The sequence below is a fragment of the Anarrhichthys ocellatus genome, unplaced genomic scaffold (assembly GCF_004355925.1).
Source record: "Anarrhichthys ocellatus isolate YVR2014 unplaced genomic scaffold, GSC_Weel_1.0 scaffold14, whole genome shotgun sequence".
Taxonomy (NCBI): Eukaryota; Metazoa; Chordata; class Actinopteri; order Perciformes; family Anarhichadidae; genus Anarrhichthys; species Anarrhichthys ocellatus.
Window position 1 is genome coordinate 6846937 of NW_022280044.1, and position 22267 is coordinate 6869203.

Consider the following 22267-nt stretch of genomic DNA (forward strand, 5'->3'; position numbering starts at 1 on the left):
GTGTGTGTGTGTGTGTGTGTGTGTGTGTGTGTGTGTGTGTGTGTGTGAGCAGTCAAGGGTGCAGAATTAGTTCCCCGTGTGACACGTGTTAATGAAGCCTGATGAGAGCTGGAGGTGAGCAGATCAGCAGACAGACACATTAGTTTTCAGTGCCAGACTCATTCTCGCTCCGTCTCAGGAATCCTATTCTCTCAATCTAGCGCCCTGTCCCCCCTTATCCATCAAAGCCCATTTTTCTCTACACCTGCTTCCTCCTCTACTGTTAAGACCCCCCCCCTCCTCCACCCACCACACGATGCCCGAATTTCCTCTTCCCCCATTTCCCTTCTCTTCATGCCATGCCTCCCTCCTCTCGGGTGGGGATATTTTTATCATCAGCCACCTGTGAGAGCATAATCATTCTGCATTAGTTATCGCTCTATTCTGCTCATGACTCCCCCACTTATACCCACATCCATCCATCTATCTATCTATCTATCTATCTATCTATCTATCTATCTATCTATCTATCTATCTATCCATCCGTCTGTCCGTCTGTCTATCCATCCGTCTGTCCGTCTGTCTATCCGTCTGTCCGTCCGTCCGTCCGTCCGTCTATCTGTCTGTCTGTCTGTCTATAACAAAATAAAATAAAATGGTTGATGATAATAAATATTTTAGTTTATTAGCTATTGGCCTAAAAATATTCTGGTAAATAATTGTGAAAACCGTATTTTAGTTTATACAAAGAAAGAAATATATAAATCCGGTGAGAAGAGAACATCTGTATTGGCTGCCTGCTCCCCGTGGGTTGGATTGATTGTGATTACTGAGAGAACAGCACGTCTGGCGGAGCACTCGGAGCTCATAACAGCGAAGGCCTGAAAGAGAGAGTGAGAGAGAGGGAAGGGGTGAGATAAAGAGAAGCTGGTGCTCTGCTCTGTCATTCACTTTTAGCCCCTCCACCTCAAACATGCTCCCCTGCTCACCTTTTTGTACACAAACAAAAATAAGGTGAGCAGGGGAGCGTGCCTAAATACGCTCATCAATGCCAAAGTGAGCAAAGAGCAAACATTTCCTGATGTGGGTATTCAAGCATGTGTGTGGAGGCAAGGGAGCATGTGCCGCCTTTGTCTGAAACACAGAGGAGGGTTGAGAGCAACAACAAAAAAACAAAAAAAGTAATCGAAGATGCTGAAGTGAGATGATGGCTGCGGCTCCCATCTTGGAGGTGTATTAGGATTGCCGTGGAGATGGGAGTGTGTCTGGCTGCAGGTGACGCATCTGAAATTGGACTGACCATTCTCGATTCCCACAGCGACCCCAAACAGACTCTCCCACTGCCCTCTGTCCTCCGTTGTTTTTCAGAGGTGGGAGTTGGGGTTAGGAGGTGGAGGTTACGGCAACATGTACGGGACCTTCAAAGCACCACATCTGCTCTGTTGGTTACCCGAGCAACAGAAAGCCTACTCAGAAACACCCTCCTCGCTGCTCTCTGTGTTCAGGTCCTCTTTTATGAGGAACTCGGTCAACAGTCACTTATATCTAATGTTCTAGTTGTGTTTTGCTTGATAAAACACTGCATGTCAGTGGTAGGAGTATTTCCTTGCAACGCTTCACCAGGTAACCCGTCACTGCAAGTAATGTTTATAATGTTGACGTCATAAACACTGTGCTTCGTATCGGAGAGCTTCTCCAGCTACCACTTGCTCAAAGGGACTTTATTGATGTAAAAGTACTAATACTACACTGTAAAAAAGTATGTAAGTATAATCAGGAAAATATATATATACTTCTCCTATACTATTATATATTTCATCATTACACTTTCCATACATTATTAATGTAAAAGCAACCAATCATTATTCTCATTATGGATTCATTTGTGGATTATTTTCTCCATTAATTGTTTGGTTTGTAAAATCTCTGAAATGAGTGAAAAGTGCTGCCACAGTTACTTAGAGCCCAAAGTGTTCACTTCACAATGTTTCTGTCCAACCAATAGACCAAACCTCAAAATTATTCATAAGTGATTAAAATGATCAAATTGAAATCTTCACATTTGAGGTGTTATAAAATGCTTTTATATGAAAAATGACTTAAACAATTACTTTAAATGTTGCTCTTATTGAAAAACTAAAGTAACTAGTAACTCAAGCTTAAAAAACAAAGATGTACTTTATTTCCCTCTGAAATAGTGGAGTAGAAAGTGGCATAAAATACAGAAGTACAGTGTTTGAGTAGATGTACTTTGTTATGTCCAGCAAGATCAAGGGTCAGGGTTATTTTTTTTTTTTTGAAAAATCAGATTCTCTAAGCTGTCACTCTGAGTAGATTCCTGTTTGCAGACTGACTCTCTGAACCTCAAAGACACAGGAAATCAACAGACAGACAGGAAGGTCGGAGTTCATCTGGTGTCTCAGTTGAAACTGTTTGTGCCGGCCGCCACCAAAGCCACCATAACAGGAAGGGGTGGACTGACGGCAGGGGAAGTGGGCGGGGACGAAGCAGAGGGTTAGGGCACAAGGTATCAGTGAGTAGGAAACACACATCTATGCACAGCAAGCAGGAACATGCACACAGGTGTGAGAGGCTTTGATGGAAACCTGGAAAGAGAGAAGACTAAATAAACAAGCATCTTCATTCTCATATGGAAAGAGATATTTGAGATATCATTGTATTATACCCATTTTTTTGATTAGGTAAGGAATACTTCAGACCGAAAACGACCATTTGTATATCAATTACTCACCCCATGTTACCTGGAATTGTTGAAAAAAACTTGGTTCATTTAGTGGGTGCAGTATTTTTTTAAGGCCAGCTTTTGTTTGTTTTTTATTGCTGAGTGAGCAGCCCACACATCTTTTAAAAATGTATCATAAGATCAGCTTTAATGTTGATATTTTTGTGAAGAAGAGTGGGCAGCCCGCTCAACGCTTCTGCATTTAGGCAGAAAGCAGACAAAGAGGAATGATGCAGCAGAAATCTCTGATGGGACTCAACCACAGCCATTTTTGTGATCTATATTTGGACGTTGCTGTGGTCACTTTTTGGCATTACTGCAGTACTTCCATGCATGAAAGCCCCCAACATGTGTTTAATATTAGGGAATGCATTTACTATCCACTGTGCTTGCAGTTCTGTGAATCAGACAAAGCGAAGCTGAAGCACGACGGTGTTGAAAGGTGTTTGTTGCCTGCACATTTCTCTCCAGCACTAGCTGAATTATTGAACGCTCTCTATTTAGATTTACAGGCAGAGGAAAAAGCAACAAAGTTGGAAAAAAACGTCGTAAAAAGTTGTCCAAAAATATTTCACAACATCGAGAGCTTTGAACTGATCTGGGTATTTCTCCCTGTTTCCAGGTGTCCTTCTTCCTGTTCATCGTGTTCGTTGTCTACACCATGCTGCCCTTCTCCATGAGAGGGGCCATTATCGCCAGCGGCATCACCTGCTTCTCGCACACCATCACCCTCAGCATCTGTCTGGCCTCCACCGTCACTGAGCTGGAACCACTGGTCTGGCAGGTAACACAGATAATTGCTCACGTTAAACCCAACTGTTAGAAATGTGCACAACTTCCTGCTTCTGTGGTCTCTGCTTTCAGCTTCCTGTTTTGTTTTTCTGAAGGCCTAAAAATGATTACTTCAATGCACTATTAGCTGCAGGGTTAGTTTCTATAAACTAAGGTTGTTCCATGCATGATTAAAAAATAATGAGGTGCAACTTTTTAATCAAGCCTGGGTTGTAAAACTGAACCTTTTCTGTATCATGGTGACGCATCACATTCAGCAAAACCTCCAGAGTCAAATGAACTGCCTTTTAATGTACTCAGGGAACAAGCTTTTAAAACACTGGTTCTAAATGAATGCACTGTTGATAGCACAGAGCAGAAACCTTGTAATGCTTATTAATACACCACACAGATGAGACAATTATAACATTTAAATTAAGATACAGAAACATGCCAGATAACACTCAAAGTATAGAAAAAATTGTTTTTGCATCAGATGCATGTCTGAGGCTGACACACACACACACACACACACACACAGCGACTCTTTCCAATCAACCATCAAAGTAAACACACTGATGATAACACTCAAATCACAGTCTCTCTCTCTCTCTCTCTCTCTCTCTCACACACACATACACACACATATACAAAGTGGAAAAGCACACCAACAATAAAACATGCTCAGAGACAACTCATTTCCCCTGGATACAGCACCAATAGGACAACCTATTGATATGCAAGGCCACATTTTAAAGAGCTTGAGGTTGACATAGTGGTGGAAAAGTGCAGTCAAAGTGTGTGATCTGGTTTTTACGAGGTGATAATGTAGGCTTAAGTGGAAGGAGTTAGATACTGGGGAAATTACTCATACAGGCATATCTGGAACACGCGTCACCTCCGAGCATTATTTTAATGCCTCATTCTTTGTGTGTGTATGTGGTGTATGTGGCAGATCTTAGCCAATGTGATCATCTTCACCTGTGGTAACTTGGCCGGGGCGTACCACAAACACCTGATGGACCTGGCTCTCAAGCAGACCTACCAGGACACCTGCAACTGCATCAAGTCCCCCATTAAACTAGAGTTTGAGAAGCACCAACAGGTACACACACACACACACACACACACACACACACACACACAGATGGATTTGAAATGAATGTGTGATTAAACTCTGGTTTAATGTGACACATTAAAGATGGTGCTCCTGATTGTATACCTTTCACTGTTAAATGTCAATACCAGACTACAAAATGGAACAAAAAACAATCTACCTGAGTTACAAAGATACAGACTATAAAACTATAAATCGGAAATTGTTTTGTCTGAATCGGCCCCCAATGACGAGCATTAAAAGCGCATTAAACGAGATTGGGAGCATTTCTATTGCTTCTCAACACGGCGGCTCCTGAACCAGCAGCTTGTAGCTAACGGTGCTACCAGCGCTAACAGCACAAACTACTGCACATTTGCTGACAAAGCTGACAGTGTTTAGCCGAGGGGGAACCAGAGGGTGGGTGCTGCGTATGAGAGCAGTGCAGAGCGGCGGCAGCGAGCTAACCAGTGGTGCACGTTAACATGCACTAACATCCAGTAAAAGCACATGCGGGCAGCCCGACTATGTCAACAAAGCAAGGAGAGGCTCAGATAACGACACACACAGATGGAGAGCGACATTACGCCTCTAAATCTTTACATAAATAATTGTTGTTTGCTGCTATTTTAATGCTATGAATATTGTCCATTGCTCCTTTAAGAACAACTATATAGAAATAGACAATGTTCTCGCCAATGGTCTCGTTTGCTTATGTAGGTCATACAGAGGCATCAGTAAGTTCCTAGTAACTTTAACTTATTCATTTCTCTGTATACTCAGTGCAACTTCTCCTTATTTTAGCTATAGGAATGGCTGTTGGTTGGTCGGTTCATGACCTTTTGGATGGATTGCTTTGAAATTTGGAAGAATTCTAATAGTTTCGGTGATCCCCTGACTTCTTATCTCTTATTTTACCTCCAATACAAACCGGTTCTCTCTTGAGAAAGAGTTTTCTAATCTCAATGGGACTTGTATAAAGGTTAAAAGAATTGGCAAATGTTAGCATGCTAACACGCTAAACTAATATGGTGAACATTATGAACCTGTCATTGTGAGTATGTTAGCATGCTGACTCACAGCTGCTACCTTGGCTGTAGACTCTCCCTGTTATTCTTGCCTCTCTCTCAGAGCCACACTTACCGCATAAGAGCCCAAATTGATTTAATTTATTGGCAAAATACTTCAGAGTTTTGTCCGGGATGAGGAGTTGGAAAGTCAGTCGTGTCTAAAGAGGCATTATGCTGTGACATTTGCTTGACATTAGCGTCTTTGCCCTGACATTAGCCATTCTCTCTCCGACCAGGGAAATGACACATGAAGTTATACTAAGTGGTGGTTCACTCAGTAGGGACTAGCTAGGGTTATCTTTTAAGTATTTTCTTACTAATGGTGAATTACAAAATGTATCATTAATATATATATATATATATATATATATATATATATATATATATATATGTATATGTAAGTAGAAGAAGAGTATGGAGGAATATTACAAATACATCATAATGTGCAAATATATATGAAATGTATGATTTAAAATATTTATGCCATGTAATTTATTCTACAAAAGGGATGAAATCATATGTGAAAAAAATGAATATAGATTTTCATTTGAATTCAGATTTATTACCACTGGTCAGTTACACATTTTTGGCTTTTAGGTGGTATTTGAATAACAGGAATTTGCCTATAGCAACAATCTTCATGTTGAATTTGTTCACTGGCATGTTTCTGTGCACTTGTACGTGTGTGTGTGTGTGTGCGTTTGTGTGTGTGCGTGTGAGGATGTACGCAAATGCAAGTGCAAAACTAAACAATACAGAATCTCATTCAATGGCTGAATACAAATCACTTAAGTTCTTCAATCAAACACATGATTAATTAAGCTACATCTCTTCCAGCTATTATACCCCTTCTGCCTGCTCACAGTAGAGGGTTCATATTGCTTCACTGCTGCTTAAGTAAATAAGTGCGGGTGGTGTGGATTTCTATTTTTAGCGCACTCCAATCCCCCCCCCCCCCCTCAACCCCTCTCTCTACTTAATTTGCTGCTGTGTTTTAGGAAATGAGCCTGTGGTGTGTGAACAATGTAATGACCCTCTCTGCTGTGAGCCGCATTTATGAGTCACACACCCTCGGGCAGCTATTCGCTCACTCTGTTATGCACAAACACACACACACACGCACACTCAAATTCTCACCAAACATCCCTCCATCCGATGTGGATGGTGCTTCAATAGTTGAACTTCAGTATAGAATACGAACTTTCTAAAACATCAGTAACTTGAAGTACAAATCAGTGTGGCGCGTTGAATAGATAAAAAACACACTACGCTACAAGGTGCTCAACACCACTCATCTATCTGACGAGTACGTCTCTTAGATGTTTCACCTGTAGGATCACAGATAATACTGTATATTGGTTTCCTCCGCGCTGTGGTGGAGGACGATATCGTCTCTGCCTCAGTCGCTCTTCGGTCCTTAACTTTAGCTTCCTGTGCTCAGCTGAAAAATTGTGGGGAATTGTGTTCAATTTCATTCTACTGCATCTTGTTGTATTCCATGTTCTATTTCATTTTCAAGGATCAAGATTGTCATTCTACAACACAGGCTTGGAAAACAAAATGCAGATGTAGTCTATTTATGTCTTGCTAGAAAAACAAAAAACTGATTATTTTTATGTTTAAAAGTGTGGAGGATGAGGTGGAGCTGAGGAGGCTTTTATTTTGTTCTACTCTATTGTTTTCTGTTCTGTTCTGTTCTATTGTGTTTGTTTCTACAGTGTTCCGTTTATTTAATTCAGTCAATAGAATAGAAGAGAACAGAAGAGAAGAGAACAGAACAATCACCTTATTTATTTTGTTTTATATGCCACTCCAAATAACCTCTTATGCAGCACACATTGTGTAACTGTACAAAATCCTGCATTTAGTCCAACAAATACTCTGAATGTACGAGAGCACTTCTTTATTATAAATAATTATTACCTGTTGCTATGACGAGTCCTGCTGTGAGTTAGAAATCGAAAACAAAAAAGTAGAAAAACAAGCATCCTGCAGGTTTATCGAGGTCGTAGTATAAATGTAAGAAGTTTATTCTATCTCTATTATGTTATCATATAAACGTGTAAATCCAAATATTTCTTCTTTTTTCTTATGCTCTCAACATAGTTTGTTACGTCCTAGTTGCTTAACTCTGTCTCGTCTGGTTTTCATCCGTACCTTCCCCTCTCTCTGTCCTCAGGAGCGTTTACTGTTGTCCTTACTGCCGGCTCATATCGCCAGAGTGATGAAAGCCGAGATCATCCAGAGGCTGCAGGGACCCAACTTTGGTCGAACTGAGAGCACCAACAACTTCCACAACCTCTACGTGCAGCGGCACACCAATGTCAGGTCAGGGTTCCTTCTCCTTCATATGACCCTCCGCATATTAAAGGATAACATTTTCTGTTCTCCTCTGGAGCTTGATTGCATCTTACACCATCTTGTCCTCCCCCTCGTCACTGCTCATCCCTCCTCCTCTTTTGTCCTCCCCTCTCTACCTGCCCTCACGTCATCCCACTTCATTTCCTCCTCTCTTCTCCTCTTTTTTTCCATTTCTCGTCATCTTCACTGCATCCCATCTTCTTATTCCTTTTCATTGCTATGGCCAAATTGAATTCAGAGTTAATCCCCCTCCATTGCACTCGGAGGTCACTCTGTTCTTGGTGACATCCCCCTCTATATTGTGGAGGCCCTTAGAAACAAATCAAGGCTAACCATAAGAGCCTCTCCATAGAATGTCCTCGAAAAATGTTTTCTCTCATGCTGGAAACAATATCACTGTGTCCCTCTTAAGTAGGCCTCAGATGTATATGTGTGTGTGGGTGAGTGTGTGCTCATGTTCATCTGGCCATTATCCTTCCAGTACTAACAGATTCCCACATGGTCTAGCTCACAGGTAAGAGGATAAACTCTCCAGAACAAAGAACTGACACCCAAGGACATGTGGCAGTGTGAATCAGCTGGGACCCTCCCACACTACCCAGTTAGTGGAGAGCTACTGCCTCGTAATACTTGCTCGTTGGTTAGATTATGTGTTTTGATGCTTATTGAAAGACCATTCCTTGTCTTTGGTGAAAGTGCTTTTAAAGTGTTTGCATCCTCATCTTGGTGTGAGCTACAGATTTACTCTAAACTAGATTATTTTATAGATATGGACGATTTTTAAAAACAGCATTAAAGGAATACTTCACCCTTAAAATACACATCAATCACTCACTCGCAGTACCTTGTATTCTTGGAGAAAACGTAGTTTTCTTGCACGCCTTCATGGTGAACAAGTAATCTATAAGTTTTAGTTTTAAGTCTGTTCTTTGTGTTTTAATGTGAAACATTTATGAGGCCTTCTTGGCCAGGACTCCCTTGAAATTTCTTTTTCAAATCTCATTGGGAATATCCTGGTAAAATATAAAATAAATGTTTTCTGCCTAGTGACATTTATCAGGAGCTGGAGACATAATGTATGCAATGCTAAGATAGTACACAATACTAACATGATTGAAAGAACACAGTTAGTGGAGAAAAACACCGCAGACAAGATGAATTCATGTGCAACAAATACTGTTCTCCGTATCCATGTTACTCTTATTAATAAAATGGCCCCCAAGGAAGAGAATCGTTATGCCTCTTCATTCAATTAAAAACTATGTTTGAAATGAATAGTGATATTTGATGGTTGTGTAATGCAGCAATGCGATATTAACATGTGTTGCTTCTTCTCGTTTTGTGCAGCATTCTGTATGCCGACATTGTGGGTTTCACCAGGCTGGCCAGTGACTGCTCCCCAGGGGAACTTGTGCATATGCTGAATGAACTCTTCGGCAAATTTGACCAGATTGCAAAGGTAACTCAAGACAAGCCCACCTTCATTTATATATCAGTCTTCATACACAAGGACAGTGTTTAAGTTAAATACATCCACAGCAGACATGGATGAAACATTAGAAAAGAGAAGGATCTGTCACATTTCCTTCCATAGATTTGGATGAGTAAACCTTATGGCCGTGTAAACGAGCATCATTAACCCCTTAACTTCTAGAGCCTCCATGAATCAACCCAATATCAATCAGCCCAAACTATATGAAATTACAAGATGGCATTTTTAATCAAGAAGTCATTTGGATTTAAAGTTACTGTGAGAAACTTTTAACTGATTATAAAACTGTCTCAATGTAACACTGATGCCTCTATATGAACTACACGAGTACTGGTTTGAAGAGAGGCCCGGGAGAAACAGGACCAGGACTGCGTGGAGCAGACTGTCGGACTCCACTGCAGTTGAATTGGAGGTTTTCTAAATGGACCCCGTCGCTCGGAAACACTACCTCTTTTGTCCACAGGGACCGCCAAAACCAACACAAAATGAAACATCCTTGTAGTAGCTTTAATGGAAAATGTAAGGATGTTTAGTATAGTGTGTTGTGGTTCACAATTAGTGCTTTCAGCTAATGTTACCTGGCATCCATAACAGTTGCCCTTATTTGAATAGTGTGCACAAAACCGGTGAATTACAAAACAACCAAGAAGAGAGAGCAGGTTCCGTCTTGCGCTCTCAATCAGATGAAGCGCAGCTTTGACATGGATGTTTTCTCTCTCCTGCGGCAAGTGTCGACCTTCATACCACACCTTTCCAGAGCGCTGTGCATGTTAACAGCCGCAGGTTAAAGCAGTGTGGGCTGGTCAGAGAGCACAGAGAGCATCTCATGCGTCTCATGGGTACTTTGTTATTCGGGTCTAAACAGTTGAGTCAGGCTCTCTCAGCTTTGTGTCCAGCAGCTCTGTCCTCATTGCCTGACGAAGCCGCCGTTATATAAACCCGGTCCAACGATGAGCTGTTACACATCCCACATGTGGAATGAGAGCTAATGTGTTATGTGGGTGTATGATGTTGGGCTTGATGGATGTGACTGCGTGTGTGTGAGGGTTGTGTGGAGGTGAGAAAGAGCACGAAAAAACGTCATTTTCTAAATGAAACAGTGAACTGGTAATTTTAGAAAGATTATGGAGTTTGATGAATGTACACTTCTTCCCCCTCGTTATCTCTCTCTGTCTCTCTCTCTCTCTCTCTCTCTCTCTCTCTTTTTAAGGAAAATGAGTGTATGCGAATCAAGATCCTGGGAGATTGTTACTACTGTGTGTCTGGTCTGCCTGAGTCGCTGCCTCACCACGCCAGGAACTGCGTGAAGATGGGCTTGGATATGTGTGAGGCCATCAAGTAAAATACCAGATCTCTCTCTCTTTCTTTCTCTCTCTCTCTCTGTCTCTCTCTCTCACACACACACACATGCACGCACACACACACACACACACACACACACACACACACACACACACAAATGAAAACACAAACAAACACGCCTGTCAAACAGATTGAGCAGAAGGAATGCCAGACTTGATTTCAGCTCTGTTTGGACTCCACAGTAAACACAATGTGAACTCAACATGATAAGCCTCCCAACTGAACAAACTAAATTTCAAACAAATGAAAAAGCATTCTCTTTGAGCCCCCCAAATGTTTATCATGTTGGTGAATGTGCTTGGTTAGCCAGTTGCAGCTAATACAATTGTCTTTCGTCCATTTTATTTTACATTTAATACTTCTATTGAGGTTTTTGAATAAAACTTTGAATGTCTGTAGTCATATTACTTAAAACACCTGCGCATCACTTCCACACAGCCACCACTGGAATAGTATAATTCTGATAATGTTAGTGTAGCCTAATCTTAATCTGTAACTGTGCAGAAACATGGGTTTAAACAGAATGAATAGACATGCACAGAAGAAAACCATTGACTAAGTGTTCAAGTGTCAATGTTATAAATGAAGCTATGAATCTTTTAACTGTTCGGTACAGCCCTACCTATTCCTCTCTTTGTGTAAATGAGATACATCTAAAGGGCTTTAAGCTGATTCAATACATTTTAGCTTTAGAGGTGTGCTTTTGAACTTTAGACAGATCCAGTCTAGGCTAGACTTTATGCTAAGCTAGGCTAACCACGCCCCAGCCCCAGCTCTGTACTCAACTTTGCGATTGATAAGAATCTTTTCATCTCACTCTTGGAAAGAAAGCCAATGAGCACATTTTACCAAAAACATAGCAAGCCACAGATTAATTCTGCTCTGTACTCTCCACAGGAAGGTCCGAGATGCCACTGGAGTCGAAATCAACATGCGTGTTGGGGTTCATTCTGGGAACGTCCTGTGCGGTGTGATTGGCCTCCGCAAGTGGCAATATGACGTGTGGTCACATGACGTAACGCTAGCCAATCATATGGAGGCAGGAGGTGTGCCCGGGTAAGATATAACCAATTCTTCAGATAATTTTACAATTAATCTGCTGCTTTTCAAATCCTTATAATTATTGTGAGGTTGGGTTGCGAGTATTTGTCTGTAACACAGACAGCTATGCTTTGGGATTTGACTAACACGTCCTACTCTCTCGGTGATAAATGTTGAGTTGCACTTCGCAAGTCAGAGAATTCCCATCTGCTCCGCTGCGGTTCCATGTGGCCTTAAGTCTGAGTGAGCTAGTCCCAGTGGCCACCAGCGTCATAATATCATCATCTTTAGTTTCAGTGGAGCACTAGTGTCTCAAGGAGGCTGTTTTGGAGGCTTTTTCGCCCTTAAAAGAATAAGGTACTCGCTTTTTTGCTATCAGATTAATCATTATGAAATATCAAAGTTCGGCCAAGCGTGTTTATATCAGTATCAGTTTTCTAAAATCAATGTTGGCTGAACCCCAGTAAACCACCCCCTCAAATCCAAATATGAAGACACACCAGCACCAAGAACAGGCACAATCAACGATCACATGAACATATTTATATTAACTTGCTTTACATCAGGAAATGCACGTTTCACGACTGACATGGAACACGTGATCTATGTCTGCTCTAATTCGGCCCCGTTGTAAACATTTTAGTCAATTGCAGCCACTTCATTAGACCAGTCAGCTCTACCTTTGTTATGTGGCCATCAGGTCTGCCATAGCACTGTAACAAGCACGGGAAAATTGGCTGGTGGTTATGTGTAAGCTACTCAGAAAATAAGCTCTCTCTGGTGCCACCACATTGTCTCACTGGACTGTTAATGGTTGTGTCTGCTCTTACGAAACTGCTGAAAGGTATCTGAAAAACATGAAAACACTTCTCCATCCCTCTCTGTTTGCAAGGGCAACAAACAAAGCTGAAAAAGGCAGGATTGCAGGTTCTTGTGAAGCCGGAAAGTAAATAATATGTTTGAGAGAGCTTAATGGCACAAGCTCTCAACCTCTCTCATCGTCTCTCCTCTTATCTCTCCTTGTCTCAACTTCAGAAGGGTCCACATCTCTTCTGTGACGTTGGAGCATTTGAAGGGCTCATATAAGGTGGAGCATGGAGAAGGACAGAGCCGAGACTCCTACCTGAAAGAACATGGAGTGGTCACCTACCTGGTCATCAACCCTAAGGTCAGACACCATCACCTACATGGTCTTAAACGTTCACATAAATTCAGAAGGCACCATTAAAGAGGTTACCGTAAGTGGACATAGTCGTCGTGACGTCACAAGTTGGTTTGTGGCTCGGTTTTTGAAGCTTTGAGTTTGTCATTTTGACCGTTGCCATCTTGGTTTTTGGCCGTCGCCATCTTGGTTTTTTGCAACCAGTGAAAGGAAGTGACCATATTTGGACTTCAGCAGACTAATGTAGAGACGCCATATATAGCTCTGGTAGCTGTAGCAACCTGCCAATCATTAGGATGGATAGCCATGCCCTAAAGCATACCCTGCTTTATGGTCTATATTACACTAAATAGACCATAATTTACTAAATGAACATCAGGCTGTATTGAAGAAGACTTGAAACTAGAGATCAAGACCAGAAGCTCATGTTTACAATGTTTACTGAGGTAATAAATAGGGTTATTATCTCATAGACTTCCATACAATTGTACTTCTTTTTGCAATCATAGGAGTCGCCCCCTGCTGGCTAATAGACAGAATGCAAGTTTAAGGAACTTCCACATTGGCTTTAACACAAGAAAGAGCAGAGGATATGACCGATTATCACTTACAGGATAAATAGAAATCCTATAACTTGAGTTCCTCCGTGTTTAGCCATGTTAGCGGTGTTTGTCTGTTAAAGGAAATGTTGGTCGGTCGGTGTACCACTTTGTTCCGGACTAAAATATCTCGACAGCAATCAGATTGATTTTCATAAAATATTGTACTCAGCTCAGAAAGACAAAAGAAGCCACCAGGTCAACCACTTGTAGGGGAGTGCAGACTTCCAAAACGCATGACCTCCCTTTGCAAATCATCTCTTTTATGACCTTAAAACACTGTAGTGCGCAAATACTGTACCTTAAAGCGACAGTTCACTCCCTAAAATCAAAAATACATATTTTTCCTCCTGCCTGTAGTGCTATTTATCAATCTAGATTGTTTTGCTGTGAGTTGCCGAGTGTTGTAGATATCAGCCATAAAGATGTCTGCCTGTCTAATATAATGAGACTATTTTGCAACTCGCTCATGACCCGGTTACTCAAAATAATACACAGACCTTGTTGTGAGCAGTTTCATGTAGAAACTGTGGTTGAAAGAAAATAGTTCCTGAGTACATTAAACTGTTTGTGAAGCTTTATAGATTGAGAAATTTCTCCGACTTTTTAAGTTCGGGGCACTCAGAGAGCGCAGACCTCCTCCAAGGCTGTTTCCATGAGTGAAAAATAATGCGCGTATCCGCCCTGTGATTCGGATCTGCTCCAAAATGTTATGGGTTTTCCCTTGGCCCGTGCATGTCTGTAGACATAACCTCCTTGGACAAGATTATAAAATCCCAATGGGGTCAAAGCTGAAAGCAAGGATATTTTTCAGTTCACAAAAAGTTGATGTTTTCCACACGGCGGCAAAGATATTCTATTCACTCTACATTACCTTACATATATGGTCAGTTGGAATATTCACATACAGTAGTCAGCTCCTTATAATATGTGGGTTTTGAGACATGACTTTGGTTTTAATGTAATTTATAGTAGATAAAATGAGCTAGAATGCAAAAACACGAGGTTCTACTTTCAGCATCACGGACAACAACACTGCTGCTTTAACATTCCCACGCCACCTTCTCATCCTTTTCAAGTGCACAGTAAGCAGCTAAACAATATGACAAAGTCAAGTGTAGGCAAATAATACGAGTGCACGGTGAAATGATGAAGGTGTACGTTATCGAATGAACAACATCTCTGCAGGTGTTCAGTCAGGCGCTCTATTGAGAGGTTTTGGTTTGAAGTGAAGTGACTCTTTTCACTGCTTGAGGCGTTGTGCAGCCCCTCCTGTCCAACCGGGAAACACAGGGTTAGTTAAGGACATTCAAGAGATTTGCCTCTTCTGTGAACGTTCTGCTGAGAACATCTCTATATAGAATATGTTGCTGGCATCCAGTCTGTGCTCAATGTGTTTGGGCTTGGCAGACGAAAAACAGTGCTCGACAGTCCTCTGCCTTTCTAATCCCTTCATAACTTGGCAAAGATGCACCCGCCCCCTTAAATATCTGCACTAAGGCCTTCATTTTACTCTCCTTCGGGCATCCTGTCTTCACTATCTGCTTGCTTCCACAGACCTCAGGGTTCTGAGTGGCATCTCTTTTCTGAAGAATTAAGGCCTTTTTGCTTTCTAGTGCATCTTTTGACAATGCCACCACTGACACAAAAAGCCGCGGCTTCTTTTCAGCATCGATTCCTCCAAAGCTGCTCCTTTTTTCGTCTTCTCCTTTTCCATCTTCTGATTCCTCTCCAGAGAGCTTGACCAGCGATCGGTAGCTTCCCCTAGAAGTCATCATATCACGTTAAACGCAGAGAGCAGATCCCCAACTCTGAAACAAAATATTCTAATGTCAGTGTGAAAGCAGGAGTATCAGATATCCATTGAACTGAAAGATAAAAGTGCACCTGGCCTTCATAGAAGTACATAATCAAGCATGTTTGGTTTGACACTGTTGTGATTATCATCCATCTATATGTGTGACATCTTCTGTCCAACAAACATATTTGGACACGTTTTTTCAGTGAGCAACATGTTTCCAAGATCTCCTCTGCTGAGTTGTTGTTGGTTTAATTTTGGAGAAGACGTGTTTTCAGCAGTCAACAAGCTGCATCTTATTAGCTGCCTTTTTGATAGCACAGTAATTAAGTAAACCAGCAGTTTTAGGCCTTACCTTCTTACAACATACCATTATTACTTCAAAGAAGGTCTCCAGAATTGTGACAAGACGCTACTCTCTATATTTTGTTTACTGTAACGGAGAAAGCTTTCCAATATCAGATATTGGAAAAAGGGCTGTGGGTGCTATGGATCACAGGAGGTGTCATCTCCACTGTCATTGTCATTGATTGTCACTGTCAGAGCGGTTCAGCACACCGGCGGTAAATGAAAACCACCGTTATGGGTTTTTTCTTCATATAATAGCCTTATGTGCCATGTTCGGGTCAGTCATGTCTCTGGATTAATGGAACAAGGAACATTATCTGACTAATCCTCCTAGATGCTACTCCATTTTGGCATAAATGCTCACTTTCACTGCCCTATGGCTTTTTGCCGGGCAGCGTTTCTGTCAGCAGTAAAGTGGTCTGGTGTTTGTCAGAGAGAAGCACTCAGCATACGGTACGGACCAGAATAAAAGGCAAGCTGCCTCGTTCTCTTAAATTGTTTTATGTAGCTCAAAACACTGACAGACAGGTCAAGAGCTGTCAAATTAACCACTGTTCCCAAAGTACCTGCTGTACTTCTTTCTACTTTATCATCGACTGCTGCTGCAATACTCGTTTTTTTTATATAAACTTTGAAGATCAGCTTGGTCAGAAATGGCGGTTTGTGCATGTTGTGTTTGTAGTGAGTTTTGTATTACCAGGTTTATGTGCTCTAAATGGTAACTTCTATGGTTTAACCTCTCTCTCTCTGTGTGTTAATAACTTTTGGTCCCAGAAAAATAATGTATTATATTTTACAAAAATGTTCTCGTGTCAATGCTGCTGAGATTGACTTTTTGGGAAACGATACTTTTCGGGAGATAGTACATTGCAGTCTACAAAGTTTAACTGACATTGCTCTCCTTAATTCAGTTTAATGCACCTCAGTTCACCTACATTAATCACAATGAGGACTGTTTGCATGGCATTGTTTAATATACCTGTATTCACCCGTATGTCTCTTCAACACGCCCTCTTTAAATCGCCCAGTCTGCTCTGATTGGCCATTTGAGACTGGCTCCAAAACTGAGTCAATCCCCACAGACCCCCATGTTAAAATACCCAACTGTACAGCAGAAATTAACATGTTTACAGCCTTAAAAACACTTCCGGTCTCTATAGTTCATATCAATTGTAAGGGAGGAATTTTTCTATATAGCTCACTCGATACATGGATGCTCTCACTGGTCGCTCGCCGCTAGCCGTCTCCTCTGCTGCGTCACACTGGCCTTCTCAGCTCCACAGACAATCCACCTCTTTGCCCTATTTTGGATATGCCCGGAGGCTTCCACGATGGCGACGGCCGGAGCCACCCACTGTGAGCTTGGAGCATACATCCATATGTATCTATAATACGTGCCGTGTGCATCTCCTCGTGGATTCAGCGCTTTAATAATAATAATCTAATAATCGTCAATTGTGAATACAGTGACCACTGTTTGAGCAAATGTCACATGGTCTGACTCTGGTGGGTCAGTCAACTCACAACAAAGTCCCTCATGTCTTTCTCTATTCCTGTTTGGTTTTCCCAGACTGAGAGGCACAGCCCTCTGTTGGGTGTGCGCTCTCGCCCCTCCCTGGACGGTGGCAAGATGAGGGCGTCTGTCCGAATGACCCGATACCTGGAGTCCTGGGGCGCAGCCAAACCCTTCGCCAACCTCCACCATCGAGAGAGCATGACCACAGACAATGGCAAGATCAACACAACTGTAAGTGCAGCGCTCTCTGTCTTTCAAGAGCACACACACAGAAGCAGATATCAGTCATTAAAAGGTCTGATTCCTGTTTCAGGATGTTCCAATGGGGCAGTACCACTTCCAGAGACGGGAAAGGTGAGCTTGGACTCACTCTGTCTTCATAACATTTCCTCACATATATACGTGAGCACATTTTAATTACTCTGTCTCCATGTTTGAATCTGTCCTCCCCTTCGTTCGATCCCAGGTCCAAATCTCAAAGGAGGAGGTTTGAGGAGGAACTCAATGAGCGAATGATTCGCACCATCGACGGCATCAACTCGCAGAAGTAAGCATCACGTCTGCTGCATCACTCTTGACCAATCACAGATGCTTCAGATAAAGATCCTCCCAGTGCTAAGTAGTAGAAGCATCAAGTCAGCGTGTACACTCGGGTGAAGCATCTTCAGGAGTTCTCTGATTGTGGTACTGTTGGTAGTATTTACTGAACAGGCTGGTCTCAACTAGCATAGTAGTTTCCTGTGAAGACCGAAGTCTATTTTGACAAGACTGTGTTGCTGGCTTCCGTTGGAAAATGCACAAAAGAAAAAGATAGTAACCGTTGTATGAGGATATGGTGATACTGAAAAACCTCTTGTTGAACTCACTTGACCAAATAAAAAAACCTCAGTCAATCACAGAAATAACATAATGTTGTTCAAAGTGAAAGTGTCACAGCTGCTGTTTGCCTAAAACCCATTTTTTTAAATATTATTTTTAGGGTGAGGGTCTGAAGATGATTATCTTGGTTTGTCAGCATCACTTGTTGCTGAGGAGATCAGTGTCTGGGCCCCAGAAGTGACCCACGCTGTATTTACTTTTGCAAGGCTGCTCATAAAAACACACCATTATAACTAAAAGAACTGTGATTTGGAATGGTGCCAAGAAGGAGGGAGCTGGCAAAGATCCCAAAATAGCAAAGTTACGAAAAGAAAAGATAAGATAGAACTTTATTAATCCCTAATGAAATTCTTATGCCAAAATGCGGTCAAAGATTACAGCAGAAGATTGAGAAAAAAAACAATGGAATACAAAGATAAACATATATGAACAAAAGAGTATGATTAAATTGTGCATGATGTTATTATGAGAGTAATATTGTCAATGACATTGAAAAGTAATAAAAAGCTATATTGCACATGAAAATTATGTAAACTTAATGGTATGAAAAGTGGGTTGTTACCTAAAAATAAAACCTCCCACTGGGAGCATTTGAAAAAGGTGTATGAAGCCAGAACTTGTACATCTAGAGGCAGCGCCTTGGTTCATGAACCCAGCCTCCGTTTGCTGTATTTAGCTGGCCTGGGTCCAGACCTTTGAATCCGCCCACTCCGAGTGGAAACAGAGTGAAACAAGTTGACAACTCTGTCTGATATCAGGCAAGTATTTCAACAGACTCTGCCTGCTTGTATCTTTTTTAAACGATTTAGTCATTAAAAGTTGAAGTATAGGAACTATAGTGAACTGAAGATCTACTGCTTTTCCATAACACTATGTATTTATAGTTTTATCTCCCAGGGCCTGTGCAATATTTTCACATATATTTTCGACTGCGTCTCAGCTGTACCACTGTACTGTCTCGTTGGCTGTGTGATATTTTGAGCTGATTGCAGCTGTGTGCAGCGCTATTGCCCAAGCTAAATTTCCCTTTGGGTACAATTCAGTGATAATTTATTGTCATTATGCAACACGGGGAGGCAACAAGGAATGCAGCTGTAACCCATTTGCAGCACAAGAAAAACAAGACAGAAAACAAAATAGGTCAAAAAACAGTAGTGGATTCCTGGAGTCTATTTTTTTGAATTTGCATCAAGAAGAAATGTAAACATCACCAACAAAAACAGTTCTCTGGGCGGATAACATGACCGGCGTCTTGACATTAAACATTCGTCATCAGCTGTTCATCGACTTTGACTACGTTTGAGCACCAAGCTAAAGTATATCTTATCAACAGCTTATCAACAAAATGAGTTTGTAAATTACAGTTATTTCAAACGATTATTTCTTTCTTAATTCATTTTACCAAGTGCGCAGTGTCTCCAATGTTATGTACCCCAAAATAATTGCAATGGTTATATTACCATATATGTTGTATTCACGAAACAAAAAAAATGCTTTCTGGTTTAATTCACTGAAAAAGAGTGAATCGTAGCTAATTTAAAATTGAAATAACGTAAGAAATATTCAATTGATACCTTAGTATTTGATCCATTACAGTGCCATGAAGCATAGTTTTCAGCTACCACATAGCAACCCGGAGCCTGGTCCCTCTATACCACACGTGTCAAACTCAAGGCCCGCGGGCCGAATGCGGCCCGCCACGTCATTTTATGTGGCCTGCGAATCCACCAGCAAAAAAAAGAAAGAATTATTTTATTTTTTATTTTGGAAAAAAAATAGTTAGACTTGAAAATAAAAGTATCCCCATGGTCGAAATTATGAGATAGAAAGTTGAAATTATGAGACAGCATGTTGTCTGTGTACCGACATTAAAACTATCACAACAGGTGGACAGGAGAGGGAACAGCCCGTAAAGAGGTTTTCCAACAAGTGATTGAGTTGAAAAAGATTGAAAAATAATCCCAAAATGTCCACGAAGAGAACAATTGATGCAGAGGGAAGAAAATGTAATGAAAGATGGGAAAGCAAATACATGTCTGTGCTTGAAGGAGAAAAACGGGTCTGTCTTCACCAAACACGGAGCTAAATTTAGCCTCCAAGAAAAACATAAAATTGTCCAAGAATTAAAAGGCAGAGTGCAATCACAGCAGAATATATTTACAAAAGCTACAGCCCAGTGCACGCTAACGGTATGTGAGCAGGTGAGCTCCGATCAGATACAGACTTTTACAAATGTCAGTTTGTGAAGAAACACCATCGCAGACCGAGTTCAGGACATGGCAGGCAATCTAACAACACAGCTAGCTAAGAGATGAGCAGGTACTCGTCTTCTTCATTAGCTGTTGATGAAAGCACAGACAACACGGATACAGCTCATCTATCCATGTTTATAAGACCTGACTGTCAGTGAGGAGCTCTTGGATGTAGCTGCCGTGCACGGGACGACAGCAGGGAGGGACATTAGTGATGCAGAGAGGTGACAAAAATAGCTTTGAACAAAGTTAATGTCATAACTTGTGTTTGATGATATTTGTCTTTGTTATTTTCTTTAAAAGTTTGATCTTTGATAGAGTAATGTGGGTTTCTTAACCCTAAATTAAAATTATTTATTATTTATTTATAATAACAGAAATGTGCTTAAATATAATTTTACATTTATATAACTGCATGTACAATATTTTTACACTTGAATAAACAATAATCAAATGCAGAGAGTTAGTTAACAATATGTTAGGGAGTCGTTACATTTATACAGTCTTAGAGTTACAACCGGCCCTTTGAGGGAAACCATGATGCTGATGTGGCCCGGAGTAAAAATGAGTTTGACACCCCTGCTCTATACTGTCTGAATTGGTCTGTTTCGATTGTCTCTCCAGACAGTGGCTGAAGTCTGAGGACATCCAGAGGATCTCATTGTTCTTTCACAACAAAGCTCTGGAGAAAGAGGTAGGCGAATGCATACAAAACACCTGCCAGCATTGTTCACTGGGGAAAAAATCTATGGAATTGTGCAGTTGTCAGTGAAGCAGAAGTCATTATGGAGAGTGAACAACCATATAGGACACAGATTGTCCACTATATAATCTACACTACAACTTCAAATTCCTATTCTCGTATTATATTTATCGTTTTTACTTCGTTCCACATATAAATCTGGTATGTTTTTATATTGTGCATGCTCATGTTGATCCTAACTTTGCTTTAGCATGATTTACTGCTGTTATTTTACACATCCTTTACAACATGGTACCCAATTACATATTTTTTTGCCTTATCTCAACAGTACAGATCCACAACATTACCAGCCTTCAAGTATTACGTCACCTGCGCCTGCCTCATATTCAGCTGTATATTCATAGTGCAGGTCCTCGTCTTGCCCAAGTAAGTCTGCACCCCTTCACGGGATTTTACACAGCACAGTCCCCATAGCGTCAGCGAACTCCAGCTGTGGCAGCAGGGGGGGGGGGGAGTCATTTGACGCCAGCTGTCTCATCAACAGGACCTCGCTGAAATGAATGAAAGGAGTCAGGGGACCAAGAGGCAGAATGTTAGAAAACCGATCGAGATGAAAGGGCACCATGTCTGGTAGTGATTATAGACGAGGTGAATCAGTGTGACATCTCTTTAAGGGTGAGGAGGGAATGTCACGGTCATGCTATTTTACTGTCTCTGGGAGCCAAAGGTGGAATTCAGCATCTGAGAGGTTATTGATTGTCTAATTCACCTCTCTGTGTGTCGCAGCATCGCTCCGCACATTTGGACGTGGCATCGGTCTGTTTTATGGCAGGGACCCTTAAATCAGCCGTGCTGTGTTCCTCCGTAGAAAATGTGATACATGAGCGTAACTGCATTACGAAGCACGTACAGTGTGCTGTACTGTAACATCCACGGTTCTGCTTACTCAGCGTAAATGGATTGCAGGTCTGAGGTAGAATACATTAGAGCCTTCAATACATTCATAGCGCTGGATGGTACTGCAGAGGGCCAAGAGGGTTTAGAGTAATGTGTGTGTGTGTGTGTGTGTGTGTGTGTGTGTGTGTGTGTGTGTGT

General features: G+C 41.4%; 1 protein-coding gene across 2 annotated transcripts in view; it reads left to right on the top strand.

The window, feature by feature from the left end:
* LOC116387064 (adenylate cyclase type 2-like) overlaps positions 1-22267 on the top strand; it is a 43621-nt gene that overhangs the window by 10773 nt on the left and 10581 nt on the right. For both annotated transcript variants that reach the window (XM_031853821.1, XM_031853822.1), the window contains exons 3-14: positions 3345-3506; positions 4449-4598; positions 7839-7987; positions 9368-9479; positions 10723-10850; positions 11772-11930; positions 12951-13083; positions 17393-17569; positions 17652-17692; positions 17805-17885; positions 21094-21163; positions 21501-21598. In XM_031853821.1, coding sequence (XP_031709681.1) covers positions 3345-3506; positions 4449-4598; positions 7839-7987; positions 9368-9479; positions 10723-10850; positions 11772-11930; positions 12951-13083; positions 17393-17569; positions 17652-17692; positions 17805-17885; positions 21094-21163; positions 21501-21598 — 1460 coding nt within the window. The remainder of the gene's footprint in view (positions 1-3344; positions 3507-4448; positions 4599-7838; positions 7988-9367; positions 9480-10722; positions 10851-11771; positions 11931-12950; positions 13084-17392; positions 17570-17651; positions 17693-17804; positions 17886-21093; positions 21164-21500; positions 21599-22267) is intronic.